Source organism: Melozone crissalis, unplaced genomic scaffold (assembly GCF_028551555.1).
Source record: "Melozone crissalis strain CALT ecotype California unplaced genomic scaffold, PUWL_Pcris_2 ptg000042l_1, whole genome shotgun sequence".
Classification (NCBI taxonomy): Eukaryota; Metazoa; Chordata; class Aves; order Passeriformes; family Passerellidae; genus Melozone; species Melozone crissalis.
In genome coordinates, this window is record NW_026535820.1 from 57,401,329 (window position 1) to 57,423,694 (window position 22,366).

At 37.8% G+C, this 22,366-nt stretch overlaps 1 protein-coding gene and 1 long non-coding RNA gene across 2 annotated transcripts in view; both read right to left on the reverse strand.

The window, feature by feature from the left end:
* Positions 1–22,366, reverse strand: part of LOC128942772 (uncharacterized) — a 159,197-nt gene that overhangs the window by 75,794 nt on the left and 61,037 nt on the right. Inside the window, exons 12-15 of the mRNA XM_054285451.1 lie at positions 20,634–20,795; positions 13,136–13,218; positions 12,123–12,158; positions 9,089–9,225 (exon numbers count right to left, since the gene is read on the reverse strand). Coding sequence (XP_054141426.1) covers positions 9,089–9,225; positions 12,123–12,158; positions 13,136–13,218; positions 20,634–20,795 — 418 coding nt within the window. The remainder of the gene's footprint in view (positions 1–9,088; positions 9,226–12,122; positions 12,159–13,135; positions 13,219–20,633; positions 20,796–22,366) is intronic.
* LOC128942587 (uncharacterized) lies at positions 9,135–20,748 on the reverse strand. The gene is made up of 3 exons (XR_008483628.1): positions 20,634–20,748; positions 13,136–13,218; positions 9,135–9,225 (listed from the first exon to the last, which is right to left on the reverse strand). It is a non-coding gene; the product is annotated as an uncharacterized LOC128942587 (long non-coding RNA).

Consider the following 22,366-nt stretch of genomic DNA (forward strand, 5'->3'; position numbering starts at 1 on the left):
CTGTTTGGACAGTCCTGCTATGATCATAATATCAGTCTCAGGGACTGATTAAAAATACTGAGGAAACATATTTCCATCTAAAGCCACTAGAAGACCATTTGATTTCCAGGATCAGTTATTTATTTTCTTTCAAGACCTCAAATCTTGAAATCCAGTATTTATTCAGTGCTAACCTTCAGGAAAAAAAATATAGGCATTATGGGTTTAAAACTTTAATTTATCATATCAGGTTTTTTTGCTGAAAGTTGAGGCATAAGAAAGACATTCCCATCATGGAGATGCGGCTTCTTCTAACTATCTCAAGGAAAACTGTGAAGAGTTTTTATGTGCTTATGTATATAAGGCATGTGCAGATAGAGAAGTATTTCTCCACATGCACTGTGCAGGATAGTGAAATGCAAGATAAACTAGACTGAATACATATCTTTCACCCTCTGACATTTTGTAGGTCAAACTCTATATCTGATGTATGTACTTTAAACCAGAGAAAGAAAGGCATATTCTAAGAGACAAGAGAATCCTTTCATTTCTCAAAATTCCTGGCACATCTAAGGATAAATTGAATACTTGTGGTATGAACATACATCCAAGTGTCTTTTAGAAGATGAGGATAATGATACAATGTTTTGAAATGGAAATTATTCCAACTTTGAAATACTATAACTTACCAAGCAACCAAAGATGCTCAAAGCCCCATGTTCTACATTAAACCAAAATGCAAGGCAAATAAAAACAGTTATCCTGCACACAATAATACACATAATGGTTAAAGGTGGCGTTGTTTCCTCTACATAAAGCAAGCTTCAAAGGGAAAAGTAATTTTTGGATTAATGGGCAAACAATGCAGAACAAATTACATTAGTAGTTAGTTAAAAGCTCTGTAAAATAGCTTGCCCTCTATTTCCAAGTAATGGAACTGATGAAGGAATGGGATTTTTTTTTTCCATCCCCAACTTTCTTCCCCTGCAGTGGTTTAGACTGAGAATTAACAGCCAGGAAGAGCATCTCTTCACATTGTGAGAAAGACATAGCATTCAGTACAGCTGCAAGAAAGAATAGCTGAACCAGGATTTTCACCACTGTTAATTCCACAAAAGAGTCTGGAATGTTTTCAGTCATTAGCTTTCAGCAGATACCTAAACAAAAAACTGGGATAGATTCAGATACCAGGCTGAAAATCTTATGAAGACAAAGTACACTGGAGGGTTATCGAGTTGTTCAAAAACTAAGCTCAAGACAGTGAATCACACCATCGTAAGAATTAAGCATGACCACTGTAAATTCCTCACTGGCTGGACTACCTCTTAAATCAAAGGGCAGACAAACTGCATTTTATTCAGAATTTTGTAACCAGACTCCCAAACCTGGCAGTTTGGTTTGAGTGTTCAGATCCAAGGCCTGGCAAACAGCAGGTCCTCCCTGTTCTCTCCTGCCCAAATCCGACTTTGCCGGAGAAGGAGATACTATTCTACCTAAAGAAAGACAAAATAGAAGGCGAGAACTACTGGTTCCACTAGGTGATTGAGGAGGAACATTTTGACTGTCATCCACAGTTTTATCATCACCTCTGAAACAGGAAACAAGAGTCACAGTTAACAAGGCCCACATTTGCCCAAACTTTCCTGCCCTTTTCAGCTTCACCACCACAACTGCTTGTTCCCGCCCTTTGTGAAGCATCTCCATTTGTACCGAAAACTTGTGAAAGCAGAGACCCTCCTAACTTCTCTGTCTGTTTTGTCACACATCACTGTATATTTAATAATAATTATGCCTCTGCAGAGGTATTTTATTCTGATAAAATCAGAACTATCCCACCAGGATCTTCAGCTACTTATTCATTTTGCTACAGGCTACAACAAAAAGAGTTAGAGAATTTACTGAAATAACAAAGTCATTTTACATACATATGGTCTATGCTTCTGTGCCACAGCAGTGACAGATAAAAAGCAGCCATCTATCATATTTTTCTTTCCACACTGTACTCAATAGGATCCAAAGTGTGGTACCCATTTTGCTACTAATGCACATGCATAACTCCCACTTATTTACTGTAGTGCCCTGAAGATGTGACAGTTAGCTATGTAATGCACTTATTATTTTTATTCATTCTATTCATTAGAGATGACCATGTATGGCACACTTATAGCTTCACTTTTCTTCACTAGTCATCAGTAATGTCATCTTTTCTAGCTCATGAAAACAAAGTGTTTATTAAATGACAAACAACAACCACATCTCTCTCAACTCCACATTTCACAGCCAGTTTCCCAAGTCTTCTACTCTCCTATGAGTCTGAACAAACCAAAGGGCAATTCAGCTAAGTCAGAAAGTGCTTTTGGGCTGAGCAGGAATCCAAGCTGAATCGTGTGAAATGCCTGTGAGGGAGAAACACTGGCAGTGCTGTCATGAAGATATTTTGACTGCACTCACAGAAAAGGCTCCAACAACTTTGCAAGTTCACATTGCTCAGTTACTGGAGACTCAACATTTTCCATATTTAAGAAAAGAAATTAGCAATTTATTGTCAAAAAGCTGCATAGTAGCCATACTCAATTTTCCCCCAGCTATTACCAAATTTAAGCCATATCCTTTCACTTTCACCAGGTAAGAATTCTCTTAGGTGGAGGAAGAGAAAAAAAGAGCATTTTGGTGAGGAATTATAAACACACAATCCTGGAGAGGTCTAGATCAAACTGTGAACTGCTCTGGCACTGGGGAGCATTTTCCCTGCTCTTTCAGCTCCACTACTCATAATCGGATGTCAACCACACAATTGCCTTGACAAGATCTCTAGGAAAAATTTGGGTCTGTACTAAAGTTGCTCCATGACAAAGCCCACTACTCCTTTCTGCTCAAGAACATAAACACCAATACAAAAGAAATAAAAAGAACACCACCCAACTAGACAAACATCTCCCTAGTAATTGTGACTGATAAGTCACTGACAACTCTCAACTAATGCTTTGTATCACTAATTTCTCTTCTCTACTGCTAGAGACCAGCTCTCAGCTGATGGAGTTCTGCAACTCTGGAATCTGCAGGAGGAAGCACATTGGCTGCCAACTCTTTCCATCATCCTGAGCATATAAATAAAATTATCATCAAGTATAATTGCACTGAGGTCCATAGGTAACTGCATGTTTCCTCTCACCATAACAATATCCAATCTTGACAAAATTAAGAGTGTCATACAAAATTAAGAGCATATATATTGGAGAGCTTTGCAAAAGACTCCCAAAGAAAACAGTTCTTAGCAAAGTCTCATGTATTTTCATGAGTCCTTACATGTTTAATGTATTTTCAGTCCTTGAAAGTTTGTTTCCTATTTTGTCCCCAGTAGTTTAGATTAATTTTGAAATAATACTTTTTGTTGGTTTCAAATTTTTTTCCAAACATTTTATTTCTCATTCAATTTTCACTGTCAAAATTTTACCACAACACACTGGAACAGGGAAATAATTCTTTCATTGCAAAAGCGAGAAAAAAATAAAATCTATAAATGTGTGCAGTTCATTGGAATTTGCCCAACTATGAATTTAATTATATAATAAAAAAGAATCTGACAGTTTCAGAAAAATTAGAGTGCATAGGAAAGGTGCCATTTTCATATTTAATGATTTGTCCATAGAATAATTTTCCAAAAAGTAAACATATCCTGTAGCAGAAAAATCTCCCATGAGACTAAAACTAAAGCAGTAACTCCACAGAAATATGTACTGGTCTGCTGTAAAAATTCAATCCTAAAAGATTTGAGTACATGCACTAAAGTAAACACTATCTAATACCTGAATATGTTAAAAAACCCAGACCAAAACATAAACATGACTTGTGTCCTGTTGAGACTTGCCTGCAAAAAAAGTTCCGCAAAGATTTCAGAATCAGGGAATTGTGCTCACATAACTAAAGCTTTTGAGAATAATGTGTGAAAGATTTGAAAGCATTCAAAGAAAACAGTGGGACTTCTGATTACTCCTAAGAGTTCAAGATTGGCCTGCCTTTAATTAAATTTCAAAATGGAATTAGAAACAATGAAATAGGGTTTAGGTGGACTATCAGGAGTTACTGAGAAATTTTTAAAAGATTAGCACTTTTTAAAGCACACAATAGAGGGTTATTCTGCTTTTCACAAAGGAAGCTGAATATCCGCTCTTAATGGCAGTATTTTATATGTAGCACATGAAACAGATCCTACTAGGACAGCTATAAAAAACTGGTAAAATCTGACCTTTTATTTTAGGTAAATGTTACATATTTGAATAAAAGGTTGCATTTATAGGCAGCCACAGAATTCTTTTTTTTTTTTTTAATTTTAATGAAATCTTTAGAAAAGCTCAAGGGACAATCGAGGGCAATTTTTAACAAGCAATGCTAATTTTGAACAAATTCAAAACACTCAGGCAAGGATTCTCCTCTAACGTAGGATTCATCACCCTCCTAACTTGGTATAAATTCAATCTGTTCTGTTTGTATGACATAAACAACAAGCAGTTTCACAGGAATGAGGCAAACCATATGTGAAGGTGTTTTAGAAAGCACAACAGGGAATACACCAAGCAAAGAAGCATCTGCATTTATTTCAATGTCAAATCACATGTGTATTATAAAGGGAAAGTTTATTGTCTTTATATAAAAAACAAGAGTACTGTATTGTGCTCTTTAAAGTTAACTCTTCCTGCCTCTCAGTATCCTCCTCAATTTGGAAATAAAATTGATAAAATTCATAAAGTCCACAGGTGCATTGGCAGGGTTGTAAAGGGGTCTTCAACCTTGTTCACCCTTCCCAGGCTGGGACACACTGCCAAGAGCCCATTTTCTCCTCACCATCCCCTTGCTACCTCTTTGAACAAGGGCTGCATCTGCTCCTGATGGGTGCAAGTGAGAACCAAAGGCTGGTCCAATGCCCTGGATTCCAGACATGCAAGAATATGACTCTAGATAAGATTTAACAGCTTGTCTGCTGCATCAAGATGCTGTCTGGGCCTGCAGCTGAACCACCATGGGCAGCACCTGTCACTGCTGTCTGTGTGGGGCACTGGGTACTCCCCCACAAAAGGCAGTGCCCTACAATTAATTGATTTTATAGGAGCTGGCCAGAGTCAGTTTAACACGTTTGGAGTAGAGGAGAAAATATTTCAAAGCAGCATTTAGCCTGGGTAGGAGCTACAGGCACGTTGTTAAAAAGCTAATTGCATGGAGACAAAGGATGATCGTTACTTTTATATTAGTGTGTAATGTTAACCCTTGAGAGCTGTGTTTGATGATAAGTTGTTGGCAATTGAAACTGCTAGTTTTTATATTTAAACTCAAGCCTGAAGATTCCTAAAGTCACAGAAAGTGTATGTCATTATCTTCTTTTTTTTTTTTTTTTTTGTATTAAGACAAATGGAGGTTTTTGAAATCTGGGATTTTTTCACATCTCCTCTAGAACTATACATAAAAAGCAATGTTAAAGCACTGAAGCGTTAAAATTATTTCTCACATCTGGTTTTTTATACATGTTCAGGAAATCTGGCTTTATAGTGACAGTCATGAAGAACATTTTTTCCCTCAAATTTTCTTTCAGGGAACAGAAGAAGAGAGCTAGAGAGCTTCTGAGAGCAGGTTTTGGTCTGCAAGGTCAAAATTCCTCCAAACTTTCCTCCTTTTCTCTCAAGGTTACAGATGTCACCCGTATTATTTAGACAATAGTCACGAATAATATTGATGTTCTGCTGCAGATTACACGGGCTTTTAATTCCAGGAGCACAAGTCTCAGAGAAAGGAGCTTCACCCATGCTGTGGTGCAAGGCAAGGTGCTGGGGTGGGCTCTCCAGGAGGGCCAGCAAAGCACTTGGTGAGCACCAGCCAGGCTGTGACTGCAGCAGGGATGGCCCTGAAATAGGCAACCACATCTGCCTGTTGTCTTAATCTCTTTGCCCCCACCTCATCTTTTGGACTCATCCCCCTCAGCCTCAACTCAGTGGACCCAAGCAAAAGCCTGCTGCTCAGTGCAAGGCTGTGCATGGGCACAGAGGGAAAGGCACTCGTGTGAGATGGAAGCTGAAGCCCATGGGCTTCTGCAGCCAAAATGATCTTTTTATTACCTATGTGTATAATGGCCACTGTAAGGAGGTTTGACTATGGCCTACGGATGTGAGACACCACTGTCAAATTAATATGAATGGAAAAGGACAAGCATGCTCTAGCAATGGAAGAAAAAAAAATTACAATTATCAGAAAAATATTTGTGATCACAAAAGAATATCTTGTTCTTACTCACGAATCTGCCCTTTGGCAAGCCTTAAAAGAGAAGAGCGTATGAGAGAAGGAAAAGAAGAGAGAAAAAAATCATTGGGAGAGGCAGGGTGTGGGGGGGAAGAGAGAGACTGAGACAGTGGATACTTTTAACTTGTCACAGTACAACACTAGCTTTTAATTAATACAGGGTATGTACAGCTTTGAAGACTGCTGGTCATACAGTACTTTATGATAAATACATTTTATGGGATTTTGTTTCTAAAGAGGATTTTGTAAAATAACCTAGCCCAATAAATGATTTACCAGCTGCAATAAAAGATCAAGGAAATTGCTCAGATTGCATCTTGGAGCATCTAAAACTCTGAAGTTTATGGAGATCTAAGCTGCCCCCAGATCTACAGTGTTATTAAAAATTTTTGTAGTAGCTAATTATCTTGCATTGCATTTTTTAAAAGGTAGCAATTGTAGCAGAGAGGAAGGTCTGGAAACAGACAAAGAGGAGTTGATGCCCTTTGATGGAGAAAGTGGGAGAGAAGGAAAGGAGGAGACAGACAGAAATGAGTAACAATGGAAACATCATGCTGGTACAGTAACAAATGGAATTAACAACTCACAAGGTATCAGATTCCCGAGTAAATTACCTGAATTAACTCTATAGTAAAAAAATAGATTATTAATACATTATTATATTATATAATTATAGATTCTTTACACTACATGCTATGTGTAACACATATATTACTTGACCAAGAGTGAGTAATTCAAAATTGAGTAATTCAATTTTCCTATCTTTTTTTTTCTTTCTGACAAATAGGATGACCACAAGTGAAGCAGAAAGCAAAGAGATTCCCTCTAGATTCTGTTTAGTTCTAATATCATAGGACTTGAACATAACAAATATGTAAATAAAGCAAGTACTGGTCCTTATTTCCAACAGGATGCTGGATGCAGTAAATAGAATGGCATATTGAAATAACAAAATACTGGCCTCAGCTAGGACAGGCAGCATCCTAACACATGCCTTGTTGCTTTTGTTTTGTACCAGGAAGATCTGGTTCATGCCCTGTAACTTCCTGTGCCCAGATATAACTCTGCCTGCCCAGGGAATCCTGGCAAAGTCAATGTCCCTGCAGGCATGGGGCTCAGGGACAGCTGGGCTCCCTAGGAAAGGACAAAGAAAAGAAACAGAAAACAAAATGGAAGAAAGGGCAGATGTTTTCTCTTATGCTCCAAATCAAAAGGTGAGGTGCATGCCAACAGAGACAAGTGCCTCTCTGCTCTGCTTCTCCAGATTCCTTGTGCAATTTGAAAAGCCATGGAGTTCAAAGCCTGGAGCCAGGTTGATAAGGGTGGAGTTGAGCCCCTCTCCCAACATTTTAAGCTGAACAACTTTGAAAAGAATAAAGGATGAACGTTGCTAACTTTAAAGGTAGACAGAATCCCAGAATGATTTGGGTTAGCAGGGACCCTAAAAGCTGTCTAGTTCCAAACCCTCTGCCATGGGTAGGGACATATTCCACCAGACCAGGAGGTCCAGGACTCCATCCAAGCTGGCCCTGAACACTTCCAGGGATAGGGCATATACAATTAAATATTCATTCTATCACTGTAACTGTGCAAGACATGGAAGAGAGAAAGTGAAGTTCACCACTGCAGAAAGCAAGCAACTTGAGATGGATAATTGATGATAATTTGGTTAATTTAATTTGAAAATTGAGGTAGGTAAAATGAAACAGTGGGAGCTGGCAAGGATGTTTGGATGAGCATTGCTGCTCTAAAATCTATTCTTATATTATGGCCAGGATGGGGGAGTCCTTAATTGTCCAAAATAACCATAATTAATCCAGCAGAATTATGAAAGCCTAATTATATGAGTGTGTGCTATTCTCCTGCCTGATTTATGCCTTCTCTAATACTCAGGGTTAATCACCTCTAGGGCTGAGTTCAGATTACCACAGTGAAAATGCACTTTGTGTCTGTAAGGTCTTTACCTGATTTCCTGCCAATTTTAAAGGCACCAAGGCAAACAAGAGCAGGGCATAGACAGCACTAGAGATGGTGAGGGCTGCTTGGCTTGCCGATGAGATAATCCTGTCTCATGTTTTGATAGGGAAGTGATTTAAAATTAAATTTTCATAGACATACACCCTACTCTGATGTTTGTTTTCTGGATGCTTAATTTGAAACTCTAGGGGCTGATTTGGAGAAGATGATGGGTTCCAGAAATGTACATTACAGCTGGATTTTGAATGTTCAAAGCACAGTAGGGAGCTATATGAAAGATTATCAGATCATTTCATTTAGTAAAGGATTGGGTCTTCATTGTTTTTTACTAATTACCAATAACTGTCCAACTTTTGCAATTACCTAGAAGATGATATTCCAGGATATATAATCATAAGTAAATGAAAAGATTTCATTTTGATGTAGTCTTTTTAATTTCACTTTAATTTATCTGTTCATTTTAAGTCATTCCCCATATGTGCATTTTATAACAGAGAACAGTAATAATATTTAAAGTAACATCCAAAAAAGGTAGTGTATTGCTCCTAAAATGCTGAAAAGATTATGCTGAAAATCTTTTTGCCTTTATTCCCCTGACACAGCTTCTCAAAACAATGTAGCAATGCCAAAATTACATTCTCAGGCAAAAAGTTCTTCTAATTTTTCTAATTCAACTTCAATCATAAATAATACTAAGAAGTCCAAGAAAATACCATGGGTTTTGTGTTTTGTTTTTTGGGGTTTTTTTAGCCCAAAAACTTTCATCTAAAAGTAGAAGCCTCTGTAATGCACATATGGCAAGGCAAACTTTTGGGTTGTGACGCTGTTTGATGCTGAGATAACTTACCACACAGAAAAGGTGTATTTCTCCAAGTCTTCCAAATAAAAATTGCTCTCTGCAGATGTTTTCCCTTCTTGGCTTGCATTGTTCTCTGGACCTGATTTTAATTCGCAGCATTGGTCAGGTGGGTTATTCCTGCTGACCTTTAAATGAAAATGAGAAACAAGTTAGAATACTAAGGCAATTAGCAGGACACAGCTAGTAAAGTAAGAGGTGCCACTTTCTCTGTTTTGAATTCTAGCTCTGTTTTCACTCTATAACAAACGTGGGAAACAGCAGTGGCAAAGCTGCTTTGAGTGTGCATTCAAAACACTTTGAATAGGCTGGGCTATTTCAATTGGAAGGGACCTACAACAAGCATCTGTGGTGCAATTCAGGGCTGACCAAAAGTTACAGCATGCTGCTAAGGACACTGTCCAAATGCCTCTTAAACACTGACAGGCTGGAGGCATCAACCACCTCTCTAGGAAGCCTGTTCCAGGCTTTTGACCACCCTCTCAGTAAAGTGCTTCCTGCTGTCCAGTCTGAACCTCCCCTGGTGCATCTTTGAAACATTCACATATATCCTGTCGCTGGATACGAGCGAGAAGATCTCAGCACCTCCCTTTCCACCTTCTCTCCCCAGGAAGCTGCTTTTCTCCAAGCAAGACAAGTCCTCTGCCATTCCTGACAGGACAAGCCTTCCAGCCCCCTATTTTCCCCTCCTCTGGACACATCCAAGGACCTTTTTAACCTTCTAAAATGGTGGGGCGTGGAGCTGCACACAGAATATTTTTCTGTGAATTGATTTATGCTCCTATGGGGCTGTGACAAACCCTCTCAAGGAGGTGCAAGCTCATGGTGACACCAGCAGTCAGCCACTAATCTTCCTCCACTTGCTTGCTTTTTCCAGTCTTGGACATCACACTCTGGCAGTGCAAAAATCTGGATGCAAGTAAGCCATATGGAAGGAACTCACCTGGGAACTGAGTTAGTGCTGTTTGGATTCTTTTTTTTTTTCCCTTTTTTTTATTAACTGGGTTAACTCTCAGCTGGACTCATACTGATCCAGGCCACTCTGCCCCAGCTGCCAGCACAAAGGAGAGGGACAGCACCTCATCCTTCAGTGCTGGTGCCAGCTTATGCTCATTTTAACTACTCTACAAAGTAGAGGATCCTGATTTGGCTTATCCCTGGAATAACACCTCTGCATGCACAGGGTCTGATTCAGCATGGGCATCGCCTCTCTGAACTGACTACCAGATTCCCTGGATGTTTGGCATTATTGCCCCTAGACAGAGAGCCAAACATCACTTCCACCAGGAAACACAATGAGGTCATAATTTACCAGACAAACATCTGCAGGTGACTTCCGTGGCGAAATCTATTAATACCTTGCCAGGCACAACACCAAACTCTGCAAAGGGTTTGCTAACATTTAGTGAACAAGTCTAGAGACGACAAGTGGATGGATACATTGGTGCAGTCACATCACTTTACACTTTGCTAATTATGAAAACTACAAAGTTTTTTTGCTTAGATCTGCTCGTTTTTGGTTTTTGGTTTTGGGGTTTTTTTAACTCTGTAAACTATTTTGCTTTAAAAAGTGAATTTGCATTTTGAATCTTGGATTCAGGATCATGGATCTCATGCACATTTTGAATTTCAATCACAACTGCCCAGCTTTATTCCCTAGAAGACGAGGTTTCAGAATCCGTAGTGTGTGCAAGGTGCCTTGTTTGCACTGATATTTTCTCCATTAAACTATTCCTGTGCAAAGTCCATGTAAAGACATTATTTAAGACATAAATCCCAAAGGTGCTAAAGAGTATTATGAGTTAATTTCTCTGAGATTGTGTTTTCTTGTCTGAGGTACAAAAAGCAGGAACTCAGTCATCTGCATGAGGTTGGCATTATAACCACAGAATATGTTTTACTTCTCTCAGAAGTCACTGACTGCGAGCATTCTCTCTTTTTTTGCTACCATCCAATATCTGAATACATGCAGTGGTTTGCATACCCATTGCAAAAAAAGCTCAATTGTTGCTAATGCCCATCACTCAGAATACACTTAGAGGGAGAGTTTTGCAGCTCTTTAGCATAGATGAATTTGGGGTAGGGAGGGCAAAGTAGAGAAATCTATGTTCCCCAAAAAGTTGAGGTCAGATTCGAAGAACTTTCTCATTCCTTTTCAAAATAAAATAAAATAAAATAAAATAATTAAGAAATAAAAAATAAAAAATGAAATAAAATAAAGTGCCTAAAAAAATAATAAAATAAAAATAATAAAACATTTCAAAAATCAAAATAAAAAAATTAAATACAATATTTTAAATTTTTTTTAATAAAATAAAATAAAATATCTGTTTACAAAAAGAAAAGGGACTTCTGAGGAGAATAAACATGAACTTGAACTTGTGTCTTTTTCTTCAAGTATGTTCTTTGCATTAGTTTTTCATTATTTCCTATATACAACTGTTAGGTAAAGTCATTTTAGAAGATGCTTTCCAGAGATACAATTAGGCCCCAATTATATAAATCAGGCCAAACGCCTAAATCTTGAACATGCTAAAACAAGATTCTTTCTGAACATTAGGATTCACTCACCCTATTAAAAAATGAGGGGCTCTCACAACCTCTGAAAGAAGATTTCACATGCTCACATTTCTTTTGTGCAGAAGGATTCCCATAAGAGGCTCAGTTCAGGAATCTATTCAAACATGTCAATAACTGTAAGCTTGTGAGTCATTTCAGTGAGACCAAAGGGGCTAGACAGTGCTGAATTGCCCATCGGTTTATGCACCTCACTGAAACCAGGTCACTTTAATGTGGCTTTGAGAGCCACCCACAACTGAAGTTCCTGTAAGACTACGGCATTTTGTTCAAAGGCATTGTGCTATTATGGGATTGTAGGAAATGAATTTCACTCTGCCACTCCCATGGGTTGGGCCGGGTTGCTTTGTGCTTTACACCCACTCCATCGCTCTTTAAATCATCCCTCCTCTAGATATAAGGCTGAACACACTCACACATGCACATCTCAGTCTGCAGCTAAACTTACATGAAACTCTGTTTTCTTCAAGTTACCTTCATCTTCCTGGAAAAATAAATCACATGGAAACTTAGACATTGAAAGACAAGGGAATATCCAGCTGGCCAATCTGGTTTTGCTCACAAATGTAGATCATCACTCTACTAAAGCTGAAAGTTGTAATTATAATCCCCAGCTATTTAGTATTTGTGCTACATTGCACAAGTTTTTGGGTACTGAGTACTGTGGCGATTTTTTGTTATGGGCAATTAAAAGGATTAAAAATGCCTCAGAGTGTATATAGAACAGGGTGAGACAATTAACCAGAATTATTAATTTGAATGTTCATTCTTGCAGTTCATTCACTACAGCCATACTGATTTAAGGATAGAAATGGATTAACACTTACTGAGAAAAAATTGCAACTATCATTGGAAAATACCTAATTTAATAATACAGTGCAGAGAGAAGCAATTTTCAGGAATACAAAATCTTCTTCATGTCTTGTTTCTCAGGATCTACATTAAATCTGAAAGTTTCTGTAGCATCTCACTCTGAAAGTGTTATCATATGGCAGATAAAATTCCATGGTTACTTGTACTGAGGACACAATATTTGTTGAAAAATTGACGGTGTCCTTGGCCAGGATACTACAAATATAGATAATAAAATTTTCTGATGGTCCTCTGCACAAGTACACGAGAGCTTGAAGTTTATGGATGCATATGAAACACATCTCATGTTTACACATTACTGAAGTTATATCATCCTGCAGCTTGATCAAGCTTCTGTTGTTTGATTGCTTGGTGGTCTTTCCTCCTTTGAAGTTTCATTGCTAGAGAGATTAACTATACAGGAGACAGCAATACACCTGGCCATGTGAAGCCTTGTTGTGGCTATTAAAAAATTCACAGGGATAGATTAAAGAAACACAACAACCAGAGCAAGCAAGACCACAAATCGTTCTCAAATGACACAAGCTCCAGTGGCTTCTTCTCTGTGAGCTTTAAGGGAAATGGTGATGTTCATATCAAAACCAGTACCTTGTGATGTCCTTCTTGGACCTCCTTCAGCCAAAACGAGCCACAGTGCTTGTCTGCATTGCCACAGCAATCTTGGTAATCCTCTGCAAGGAAAAAAACCACAAACAAAACCAATTCTAAATTAATTTTATATTTGTGCACAAGGTAAACCTCTGGAAAGGATTCAGCTGGGTTTTGGTCCCTCTCCCAACAAGATGCTGACTAACTTCAGGTAGATCATTTTCCCCCTTCATCTGAGTTACATATAGGTGGCTATTTCTCTCCTACACTCTGAAAGTGTTAGTTTGATAAATGCAGAGAAGACTTCAGATGCTGTGGTCTTGAAAATAACAATTGCCTAGATGAAAAACAGGGGGGAAATTAGAAATAAAGAAATCATAGACACAAGAAGAGTGACACAGGAAGGTATTTTAAACACCCTGGGAAGTGTTCTTCAGGAGACAGAAGGAGGGTAATTTTCTTATATGGGCATAGTTGTGGATCAAGAGTGAGGCACAGGGACACGAAGTACTAGAATAAACTTAGAAAACACAAGTCACGCATCCCTCAAGCTCCTGAAAAGCAGTGACCTCTGGAATGAACAAAAATGTACTCCCACATCATAGTAAGCAGTGGTGTGGTAAAAATAAAAGTCTGTATTACATATTTCAATGTATGGCACATGGAGAATAACCCAAAAACACACTTAACGATTATTTCTATTATTTTCTTTTTAAGATATGTTGAGTTACACACAGTAAAAGACAGTCAAGTTTATTTAAAATCACAGTACAGGAAGGATCTGCTCTTAGGTGTTACAGTGGTTGATCTACAATATATGCACATACCATGTCACAGTTTTAAGTCCGTGTTTGTGTACACACCTATGGATATATTTCTTACTTTCTACATATATATAGACTCATGTACAGGTGTATCTATGTTGAGGAATGAGGAATTTACAGATATTTACATCATCTGGGGTGAAAGAAGAGGACTACTGAAATCAGCAAGACAGCTTAAAATACTGCTGCTGGCTATGTCACGTGTGTGCATACATGCAGTATAACCTGTTCAAACTGTCTCTACATATTTTGTATATGGGATACCTGTATGGACCCATAAAAACATATTAAAATATAAATATACCTTTGTAAAGATGGTTCTTGTGGTTTTCTTTGTTTAATTTTTCTTCTTCATTTGTTTTTTCCCCAGTGCACAAAAATGGGTTTCCAAACAGCCTTGCTGAAATGATGAATACTTTAACAATGTTTTTGGAGTCAAATGAATAAAGCAGTAATTATCTTGGCAAAAAAAAAATAAAGGACAATAAAAAGAATAAAGAAAACAATAATATTCTACATTTAAGAAATGGGAGGGAGAAGGATCTCAAGTCTGTTATTTAATCATGACGTGCTCTTTTTATATTTTATTTGTAAGGCTCTGAATGCTCTTTTCTTTGTATACCAGTGAGCTCATTACTTTAATTCCTCATAGATTTCTCTGAACAATTTTTGCTAAGTAAAAACACAATATAATTCTTCAATAGCTGTAACAGTAAGAAGCTGCTCAAATTAAAGATCAATAAAAAGTACAGAAAAAATCTGTATGAAAATAAATAAATAAAAGAGGAGATGGGAAATGCCTGCAATTAGACAGGATGAAAAATCTAAAAAGAAATTAAATTTAGTTGTAATACATTTCCCATTCTTTTCTTCATGAAAATTACTACTGAAGTGGTTTTTTTTCTGTAATTTAAATGTTAAGCTGCCAGATGTGTGTCTCATGCTTGAAGAGTTGAAGCTTTGCATTATTTAGCATATTAAGATTCACAGAATTTAAAAAAGGGCTCCTTTATTGCCTGGAGGTTCTAATTAAGTAAACCTTAGCCTGGTACATTTAAAACTTGCAATACAAGAGATTTTACTTCCTTTTTTTTCTCAGTACCCAAATCTCATCAATATAATAAATATGGAAAATACTTAAGATGATACAATTTTTCTTTGGCTTGAGGAATTAAACCTATCTATTATTTTAAGAAGTTTTTAATAGAGGCCAGCAATCAGAAAGACATTTAAAGACTCCAGTCTACTTTTTAATCATAGGAGTTGCTCCTACTTAGTGGTTGGGGGGAAGGGAATGTGTCTTATAAAACTGAGCTGTGTAGAAATTTTCTTCCACATGCAAAAAACAAAGCAGTTCTGAGAGAGAAACAAAAACCACACCATTCTTTATTATTAAATTGCATTTTACTTTTTTATAACTTCTTATAATTGACCACAGAATCCTAATAAAGCATTAATTAGCTGCACTATCAGCAATTTCTCCATTGAAAGAGGTGGGACTGCTGCATCAGAAACTGTAATAGCATAGAAATTCCTTTGACATAGAGTACCCATAAATCATATCTTAAATACAGTTATTTTTGCCATTTTAGAAAATGTCAAAGGTGTCAACTTTGTCCAGATATAACACTTAGCAGTGACTATTTTAGTAAATTGACTCAAAATACATTTTGTTCCCTGACAGGGGAACATAATATCATTCATGATAAAAATGAACAATTTAAGGAGGAGAAAACAGCACCAAGAAAAAATGATCAGAGACAGGTATCATAGCTGTGACAAAGGCACAATGGCAGATGTAGGCTCTCTGTTAATGGATTTATTTGGAAGTCAAGAAACATTTGCATAAAAGCAGGAAAATATGATTACACCAGAGCATGGAAAAGGCAATAAGATTCTTAATCCAAAGTTATAAATCTGTGATCAGCTATTAATAAGAAGTCCAGCAGAATAATTTAAATGCCTACATTCATATAAGACAAATAGGAAAAACAGGGTGGCATTTTTTCCCACCATTGTGGAACAGGCATGACAAAACCAATGTCTGGATTTGGAAAATTGTGGTGATATGAAGGTTATTTTCAGACCTTGACAATGCTGAGAGCAGTCATTTTTGGGTCATATTAAGTCCCAACCAGTTTAGATACCACACGGATCATGCCTGATAAGGGATACAAAGAGAGGGTTACTGGTACAAAATCCCTGAGCTCTTCTGGGACCTGAGTTTTTAAAATACCATGGAAAGAGGTTGGAAACAAAAGCATTATTGCTACTCTGTTACCTTTCTCCACATCAGCCTTCTCAGGGCAATAGCAGAGCATAATAGCATGGCCTTTAAAATCAGCCTTTAGAGGGTGTCTTACTGCTTCCAAACCCTTGGAAAATAAAACTTTTTTTTTTACCCTCTGCCTTCAGCCTGGAAGTTACCGTCTTTGGTTATGTCTTGTGTAACAAGTACTGTGGTGCAACAGGAGTGAACCTGTAGAATGTAACCAAGGTTTGGGGCAACACCACTGAGCAGTGGGGACTCCACTCTGTGTTGAAGATTTCATGTCAGACCAGCTGTTTAGTCTGGCCCTGGTAACTGGCCCATTAATAGCTGATATGTACATTTAAAGTATATCCCCTTGCTCAGCTTCACCCTAAATGCATATAGGTCTGATACTGCAGAATATTTATTATTTATGTTTTGGGGGGCATGGGGAGTCTAAATGATTTTTTTAAAATATGGGCAAAAAGAAATTGCACAGCTAGGAAATTACCTTACACAAATTTGATGGGAACTACTTCTGATTTATATGGGGCCAAAGAAGAGAAGTGCAGTGCCTTCTGATAGCTGCAATCTCTTTTTAAGTCAGTAGGAAAGGGTTTTAGAGTGGTACAATCCAAGAGTGGAGCAGAAGACAAAGAAATCACCACAGCAGGGACAGAAAATAAGATTAGGATCCTATTTCGACTCCCTTCCTAGTAATGCACTGGTCTATGGGAAATCAAGTAGCATGGCAAGAGCTGGAAAATTTAAGAGTTTGAATTGTGAGGATTTCAGAACCAGAACCTGACTTTGATCCTAATTGGAAAAATCAATGCAATCCTTTATGCAGTCCTGCTCAGAGAAGGAAAAGACCAGCACAGAAATAAGTTTCCACCATATAAGGCTCTGCCTCTGGGGCCCTACCTGTACTAAAAAATGAGGCCCAAGCAATCTTCATTTTATAGTATCACTTTGTTTCCTTTAAAGTGGCACCCATGAGGAAAAACAGCCTTTACTTGGTTTGGATTGGCTTTTTGGTTTGGTTTGGTTTGTTTTTTGGTTTTTGGGGGGTTTGTTTGTTTGTTTGTTTAGGTAAATATTTTTGCATCTGCATACAAATTTTATGTAGAAGCAAAGAGCACCTCAGTAGGGAAAGAACATCATTGCAGTATAAGGGGAAATATTACAATGAAGATTCACTGGTTTTCATAAAATTGTTTCTGAAATGCTTGTGAGCATAAATACAATCCTCTAATGAAACAATTTCTCACTTATATAAACACATTTTAACAAATGTAAAGCCTCCTCTCCAAAGGCAATGATAAAATTAGAATGAAGCTGGTTTTGTGTCTGGTATTTTGATATTGAAGGAACATTTTAATAAATTCTGAGTACAGTTTTGAGTGTTATCTGCTGCTACTGTAATAAGCCCCTTGGTTAGCCTGATGCCATCTTTGCTTAGACATTATTCTGAAGCTTTGTTCTGCCAGAAATGTCTTTTGATGTCACAAAAGGACAAAATTTACTTCCCAACATTTCTCCACAAATGCAGGAAGGGTGTTGAATTTGAAATCTTAAATATGAACAATATTGAACATCTTATTTTCAATACTCAGTTTGTTTTAGAAGACAGACATCAAACAAAAGATTCCTTCTGAGGTAGAAGATCTGAAAATAGGAGCTAAAACTTTATCCTGGGTGTGCCCTAGAAAGGTGATAGAACAGAGAGCTGAAGGAATCACAGGGGTTCTGTCAAACCCCAAAAATGAGCAGAATGCCACTTGCTTGTAAGAGTTTGACTAAGACTAACAATGTTTTTGAGAAATATTTCATGTGTTTCCAGAGGTTTTAATTGTAGTGCATGCATAACTGGGGGCTTTGCGAAGAGAAATTAGGCTTCATATGAGAGAAAGGCTGGGGATAAGGTGCCTGCTGGGATAAGTTTTGGTGGAGAAAAAAATATAGGCACTGTTGAAGCTTCAATTAAACATCCGGTACAGTAAAAATCCTAGCTTATATGTCATCCTGCAGAAAGTATCTGGGGATTTCGAAATGAAGCTTTTTGCTTTCCATCATTTTGAGTGCAGATAATGAGTTTAGTGGAGACATTACTGACAACGTTCCATCACAGAAGACCAATGCTTTAGTGATGTGACTTTTGAAACAAGTTTTTCATTAAAATATTTTGCAATAGATGCAGTACCAGAAACTGAGCTCATCAAGGAAAATTTCTGTTGTCTCATCAATAAAAATAAGCAAAAAACTTTTTTCACCTAATTCAAAGTGCATGTATATTTTGGAGATCAGCTTGTGGTTCAGGTAAACTCAGAATTTTTTTATTTATTTTTTTTTTTTAGTCCTCAGTTAATTATAGTATTATCTCTTTCATATATCTAGTCAGAACTGATGATGATGCAAAATTATGCCCTTTGAACCTTGCTTTGATAAAGATTGTGGTAATCCAGAACTTTCCAAATCAGGTCACTTCTGTAACTGCATCATTTCAGGGTATTTGTAAGAGGCTGTCTTGAATTGAAAATGTGGGTTCTAAAATGCTCTGTTTGCCACTGGGTCTCTGCAAAACTCCATATAAATATTTGGAATAAAAATTCAACATGCTAGTTTTAGATCTAGATAAATATTAGTGATGGGAAGAGGGGAGAAGGGATACCTGTCTACTTGCACAACTAAAAATTGGGTTTTGAGACACACTCTAAAGGTGGAAACATCCAAATGTTGGCAAGGAAAATAAATCAGAAAAAAATGAAAAGCAAACAAAAGCAAATGCCAAACACCACTAAGCATTATTTTAAAACCCTTTTGTTCATGTAGGACACTTATGTTTTTACTATTTTGAGTATTTTAAGTTGCTTTGCACAACTAATGTTGGGTAAATTAACAAAATAAATTTCAAAGTAAATTCTACTAATGTAGAAGTTGAACAAAATTTCTAAGCTAGGGCTCTGATCATATCCTTAGAAGAACCAACATCTAGAAAAGACATGTTAGGTGTTGAGCTTATCAGGACATGAAATGAGAACCCTTGAAATATTGAAAACTTTTCTGTAATATGCTTAACATTTTGTCACAAACACCCTTTTAACAAAAAATGACACCAGCTCTACATTCTACTTCTCACTCATCTATGATAGTCAGTATCAATATTCAGCATTTATGAATCCTGTCTTGGCAATGCCATACTAGCTCCTACCTCTATCTGTGCCCACTTAACATGAGATACTCAGCATGTGCACCTATTATAGCAGACGCATGGTTCTAGCCTTCCTGGACAGTCAACAGAGAAAGATGGCTCCAAAGAAATTGTTTTTGAATGACATTTATGGGTTGCTGTGAAAGGGAAGTTGGCATTTGCTTCAAAATAACATTCATCCAAAATTCTACTGCATTATTTCAGGGAGCCCACAGACTTGAAGACAATAAGAAGATACTGTTTACACAGATAAGAGGTAGCTGCCAGACCTCAGGTAGCTCTCTCTTACCTAATATTCAGTTCAGTGTCTAACCATGACCTATTACAGCTTCCTTGTACAGAAGGAAAGTCACCCTCTCCCTCCAAAAGGTGTGATTAACTTAATCCCACTTGCACTTTCATCTCCTCGCACTGGCCTAGGCTATGAAGCGGGAGTAGATATCCAGATATCCTTGGTACCTTCAAATCCCTGCCCCATGGTAAATCCTCCTTTGGCCATCACGGTGGTCTTTGAGTTTAGGAGAGGACTTAGGGGTTATATTACTCAATTCTCAGATAAAGACATTTTACCTGGGACTTCAAAACAAAACAAAAACCAAACTAACAAAAAATCCCCAAAACAACCAATAAAAAATAAACAAATAAACAAAATCAAGAGAATAAAAAACCACCATAATAACTTTGCCAGGCTTTGCCTTTGGAAGAAATCCCATGCACCAGAAGCAAATGTTACCTGATGTAAATACAGACAGGCACTTTTATGCAATTTAGCTCAGCACAATTAATAAAGGATACTGCTATTAATGTGCTGCAGGAAGAAAAAAGTACTTCCCAAGCACCTAACAGCAACATGTTGTGATCCATGGATATAAACGACCAAATAAAATGAAAGGATGTAAAAATGTCACGGAAACACCAGCTGTAATCTAATGTTGTCAGTGCACTGCACACACACCTTGTAATTACTAACACATTTGGCCTACAAATATATTTTAGACAGGGGACTCCACTGCTTCTGTACCTTTTTGCCTAAGCTGCTTTTGATCCCTTACAATTGATTTAAACTCTTCCATCACTTCCTTTGCCCAGTGAAATAATGATGAGATGATATCACAGGGTGAGGGGGAAGGCAAATGGGGGTATTTACACACATGCCAGGCAGATCTACTTGCAAACTTTCAGTAAATTAAGTAACACAATAAAACTCCTAACCTGCTGGAAGCATTTTAAGCTCTTCTCTTTTCCTCACAGCTTCTTCTGACACACACGCTTCTCCTCCTTTCGCAGCATTAAACTGCTTTTCCACTTCCTTTACAACAGTGGGAATACTTCCCTTATGGGTGTCAGGATCTTTTGGGGAGGTCAGAGGTTGCCCTGCAGAGGAAATGACAAGCTGTGAAATGTAAAAGAACAATTCCTTCCACATGTTTCCTTGCTCCAGGAGCAGTAAGGGGTTGTCGGCTAGCATCACGATGGGATGGGCCAGGCCTTTGTCTTAGCAGTCCTGTCAAAACTAATTTACAATTAAAGACCTGTGCAACTGTTTAAAGCTTTACAACCCTAGCAAGTTTCAAGGACTGCTGAAGCCAAGTGGTACAAACCAATCTTATTATTAACAGCAAGACAGACAGAAGGAAGATGGACCAAAAAATACTCTAAACTGTACAGTAACCAGAAAAATTGTACACCTGAAAATTCTCTCTCTCTCTCAAATATTTATTTCTGTTATAAGCTCATAGTCTAATAACTAAAGGCATTTCAGTGGTTCTAACTTATCTTCTGGTTGATGCATAGGGCACAGAAGCCACATACACTGCTTGGGGAAAGCCACATGCACTTGCAAGGGGAAAGAAAAAATAAAGTGCAAGGGAAAAATGAGATATTTGTTCATTGTAAAAAAAAATGAGTGTCCCTAAAACCGTTCCCAAACAGCTGAATTTTTTTTTATTTTTGCTCCCACAGTAGAGCAGGGGCGAATAAGGGACAAGCAGACTTTCAGGAAAGAAGATTTTAAACTCAGAAAATCTGAACGTAGGTGTTTAGTCCAACACAAAACAGCTGAGGTAGAGGAAGTCTTTCTGTGTGACAAATCTACCCAGCAAATCAATAGCAAGAAACATTTCTGCTAGCCCAGACACTAGGAGCAGTGTATTCATGCTAATGCGACACCCTACCACTTCTACTACAGCAAGATCATCCTTGTGCTGGGACCTAACTAGCTACCTTTGAACACTTCCCCTCAAAACTTTGTCTGATAACACCTCTCCCCCTGCACAGTCAAGCTAAGTAAAACTCCTTTCTTGATTTCATACTCCAGAGCTTGGGGAAATTACTGCTTAAAAAGAAATGCACAGTCATGACTCTTTAGGTTCACCAAAAATACACGAAGCTTAGAACTAAAAAATAGAAAAGTACTACTTCAGTATCCTAATCCCCAGGGTCTGTTCCACCTTCTACCTTATAAGCATCCTTTTTAGGTCTTGAGTGCACGTCAGTATGTGCTGGTACAGTGCTGACCATAGCTTCAGGACTTCAAAATAGCCAACCTTAAAGTGTCAACTGGAATGAGAAAAGTTTTCCTCTGGTTCTAAAAACTGCAGTGGGTAACATCATCCCTAGCTTTCCACTTGCCTGTTTTATCTGATCACAAGTTCAGATGGGCACAAAATGGCGTTTGTGTGTCAGGTCAGATCAACAGCACAGCTGCAAAGGAAAGCAGCTGTTTGGATGAAGGTTCCCAACAAATGTGGAGCAACACTTTACAAATGAGCCTGTGTCTGACCTAAAAGTGTTTGGGCTGTAGAACTAATATATGAGTGCTGTCCATCAACTATTCTGAGGATGAAAGGGCTGCCAATTCCAAAAAATACTGTTATGCTGACATTTTGCACATGTGAATCCCCTCTTCCTGTGGATGCTAAAGTCAAAAGGGGTCCTGCTGGATT